We start from the raw sequence: 4,206 nt of genomic DNA, 5'->3' as shown, positions 1-4,206 counted from the left end.
TGTTCAAGTTTGATAAAAAAAGGTGAATTTCAAATTAAAATGTACTAACTAATACTTCAACCAAAAAATACTTTTATTTTAAATGAAAAACAGTTGAATTCAATGAAAAATTAAACATTTTTTACGAAAAATAGAATAATAAAATTATCTGTTATAAAAATTAATTTCCAACGAAAAATTAAACAGATTTTTCAACCACATAATTAAATCTAGTAATATACAGCCACTTTGGCAAATAAAAAACATTATTATTTAATTCTATAGAATAACTGAAAATAATTTAAGAATGCTCTAGAAAAAATCGCCTGATTTAAAAAAAATTAGGACATTTCCAGGTTTTTCAGGTGAGTCGACATCCTGTCTATATTAAATAGCAATCCAAAAAAATTAATCTGATAAATATATTCAAGTGCGTTTATATTTACATTTACAATGTACTTATAAATTAATATTTGGATATAAAAAAATTATTTACACTTTTTACGCCACGAAAAATTGCAAGGCACATGGTTCAGAAGAGTATCTAGTTAAATAAATTATTTACCTATGCTTGACCTTAAAATTGTTCACATAAAAAAAAGATAAATTAATACAAAATTTTCACAACCAGCAGATAATCTATTTTTTCATTAGGTTTGTTACTAAAAACTTGTAGGTGTATATTTAACATGTAAAATGATATTGAATAGAATGTGACAAATTAAAATTTTTTAATTAAGAAATACTATTTAAGGCACGGAGTTTTGCATTGTGGTACTTTAATTATTCAGTCAAACTGACTTTTTTATCAGTCAATAAGGTTATAGTTAATACCATTGTTTAAACCTGTCAACTGCTTTGTTCCATTGATTAAAAATCGGTTCATATTTTAAACCCCTATCTTTATTTGGCTTGAAAAGGTCGATTGTGCGAATTTTAGGTAAATCTTCTTTACTTTTCCATGTTCCTGAAATTCAATGAGCTTCATTATATTTCAGCCAATTTTTAGAAGAAGTTTTTTCTCTTTCTTATTTTGTAGAAATTCTACTTTTTAATTTTTCTTGATATATTTATTGAAAGAAAATAGATATTTCCTATTATATATGTATATATATCTTTTTAATTACCAGATTGCAATCCTGCAAGAAGTGCGACTCCCAAAATTGACATTTCAGTCTCTTTAGCTCTCTCAACTTCCAATCCCGTTAAGTCCGACAGTAATTGCATTACGAAATCATTGCGTGAAACACCTCCATCAACCCTGAAAAAATGGTTAAATTTTATGTTTGCAAATAATTTTGCAAAAATAGGGTTTAAAAAGTAGTTTTGAAACTGAAAAATATTTCTCAAATTTTCAATGAATAAGATGAATTCTCAAAGAAAAATGTTATGTTTGATATTTTAACAAGCAAGCAAACAAACAAACGAATTTTCAAAAAAACAAAAAGTTTTCAAATGAATAGTTGAGTTTTCAACATTCAAAGATTCATTTTCAACAGGATAGTTCAATTTTAAAGCAAATAGTTTAATTATTATCATAAATTTTCAACAAAAAATTCCTTTTAACAAAAACTTGGATTTTTTTACAAAATAGTGAATTGATGAATAAAATAGTGAAATTTTAAACCTAAAAAGATGCATTTTCAATCAAAAATATGAATTTTTTTCTAAAAAAAAAATTTCAACCAACTAGTTGAATTTTAAATGAAAAAGATATGTAACAGTTTATATTTTGACAGAAAGAAAATTTTCAACAAAATAGTTCGAATTTTCAAACAAGAAGATTAATTTTCTAAAAAAAAGACCAATTTTTAAGTAAATAGTAGTTGAGTTTTCTACTTATAAAGATGAAATTTTCACCAAAAACTCAAATCGTGTAAATGGTAGAAAAATAATAAAATTATGAACAAAAAAGTGGAATATTCAACCTAAAAAGATATATTTTTATTCAAATAATCGAATTTTTAACTAAAAAATATAAATTTTCAACGAAAAAATTACTTTTTAACAAAATCGTGAGATTTCTAACAAAGTAATGAAGTTATAACTACAATAATAGTATTTTCAACCTAAAAAAATGTATTTTCAATAAAATATATGAAGCTTTAACTACAAAAGATAAATTTTTACGTGTTGACATTTCAAAAAACAAAACAATTAATGTTTATCAAAACTTTCAACAAAGTAGTTGAATATCCAACGAAAAATGTTGAATTTTCGACAAAAAAATTAACTTTTAACCAAGTAGTTAAATTTTTGTCCAAAAAAATTACTTGCTTTCCCAAAAAGAACCAATTTTCAACAAAATACATGAATTCACAACTAAGAAAAAACTCAATTCTGATCAAATATATCAATTTTCAACCAGAAAAATTAATTTTTAATAAATTAGTTCAATTTCCAACCAAGTAGTTAAATTTTTAGCTAGAAGCAAATTTGTCAGAAAAATAGTTAAATCTGCAAACAGTAAAATGAATTTTTACCAAATTAGTTTAACTTTCACTTAAGTAAATTACTTTTTTCGAAAAAAGAACGAATTTTCAACAAAATACATCAAAATCATCTTTTTTGTTTTGAAATGCAGCTACTTGGTTAAAAGTTGAGATACTTCGTTCAAATTTCATTCTACTTATTGCAAATTTAACTAGTTTTCGGAATATTTTTTTAAAAATAAAAATTAAACTTTTCGGTTGAAAATTTAACTAGTTTTTTAAAAAGTTGAATTACTTTGTTGAAAATTGATTTTACTGGTTAAAGATTGAACTATTTTGCGGAAAATTTGTTTTTCACGTAAAATGTAATAGTTTATTTAAACTTTAAGCTGAAAAAATGTATTCAAAAAACGAATGTTCAACAAAACAGTTAAACCTTTAATCATTTAAATGAATGTTTATTAAATTAAATAGTTAAACTTTCAAGCAGTTAATTGGGTTTCAAACCGAAGAAGATAAATTCTCAACGAAAAATTTGATAATTGAATTATCAAATTAATTTTTAATTTTAAGTTTTTAGAAAGATCAGAGTACGAATTGATCGATGAAGTACACTATAATTAAGTAAGAACAGTTTGTCTTAAAAAAAATCAAGAGGACACAAGATCGGGTACCAAGGTAAGACAAAAAACAACAAACAATCGTAGCACAGAGATTGTATTGTATTTAAATTCTAATTCTAATACTTCCCCTCGAGACAAACTCTGCCAAATAAAAAAACTTAAATTTTTTCTAATCCTAGGAGACGAATACATCTATCGTGTTTTGGTTTTGTTAACGTCTCAGTAAAGAATTCAGCAGTCATATCCTCAGGTGCTACGTGCTCCAAATGCACTTGATTTGATTCCACAACTTCGCAAAAAATGTCTAATGTCGATATGTTTAGATCGAGCATGATAGACAGGATTAGTTGCTAGTTTCTGAGCACTGTAATTATCAACTTTTATCCTGATTGATTTAACATTTGACGCTCCAAGTTCTAGTAGAAATTTTGCAAGATGTACTGCTTCCTTGTCTGCTTCACTCAAAGCCATATACTCGGCCTCGGTCGATGATAGAGCAACGGTACGTTGCTTTCTGGAGTCCCATGAAACCATCCCACTGTTGAATATAAAAGCATAGCCAGTAAAGGATCGCCTGACGTCAATTGAACCTCCCCAGTGTGCATCAACATATCCCTCCAGAGTCCAGAGGACTATCGCCACTTCTGTAGAAAATCCCAAGATCACTTATCCCTTTTAGGTAGCGAAGCACTCTCTTCGCTGCATTTCAGTGCATTCCCTTCTAGAAGAGTTGATACAGGGTTGCAGTCCTGCATTTCAAATCGATGAAGCACATCTTTAATATACGTCCTTTGGTTTATCAGAATTCCTTTGTTGCTATACGTAAAGTCCAATCCCAAACAGCGTTTGAGATTCTCGACATCCTTAACCTCGAAAAATGTTCTTAGATTGCAAGCAAATTTTGCAATCTTTTCACTGTCTTCGCACATCACAAGGATATCGTCCACGTAAATAACAATAATCATTAACTCCCCCTTTTTGTTATTTAGGTAGACACAGGGATCTGATTTCGTCGGTTCCACTCCAATGGATCGTACGAGGGTAGTTCAATAAGTCCTTAGAATTACCATCATATGGCGCGCGAATCGCTCCAAATCATCTGTTTTCAATCAGCACCACTCCCGACTAGATATATGGTGCAGTCACAGTCCACATCTTCTGAGTTTACGTGT

The 4,206-nt window shown here is 27.9% G+C and overlaps 1 protein-coding gene across 1 annotated transcript; it reads right to left on the bottom strand.

Annotated features, from left to right (window-relative positions):
• Nucleotides 1-435: 435 nt before the first annotated feature.
• LOC117180227 (glycerol kinase-like) lies at nt 436-1,261 on the bottom strand. The gene is made up of 2 exons (XM_033372613.1): nt 1,107-1,261; nt 436-946 (listed from the first exon to the last, which is right to left on the bottom strand). Exons 1-2 carry the CDS (start codon nt 1,204-1,206, stop codon nt 807-809), a joined length of 240 nt encoding a protein of 79 aa, XP_033228504.1. The 5' UTR covers nt 1,207-1,261; the 3' UTR covers nt 436-806.
• Nucleotides 1,262-4,206: the final 2,945 nt, after the last annotated feature.

This window comes from Belonocnema kinseyi, chromosome 9 (assembly GCF_010883055.1).
Source record: "Belonocnema kinseyi isolate 2016_QV_RU_SX_M_011 chromosome 9, B_treatae_v1, whole genome shotgun sequence".
Lineage (NCBI taxonomy): Eukaryota > Metazoa > Arthropoda > Insecta > Hymenoptera > Cynipidae > Belonocnema > Belonocnema kinseyi.
The sequence above is the reverse complement of the archived record's forward strand: the minus strand, read 5'-3'. Positions and strand labels throughout refer to the sequence as shown.

Coding starts and splice junctions, on each gene's coding strand:
- LOC117180227 (XM_033372613.1), bottom strand. CDS start 1,206: ATGCAATTACTGTCGGACTTAACGGGATTGGAAGTTGAGAGAGCTAAA. Junction 947..1,106: donor TCTTGCAGGATTGCAATCTG/GTAATTAAAAAG, acceptor ATTGAATTTCAG/GAACATGGAAAAGTAAAGAA.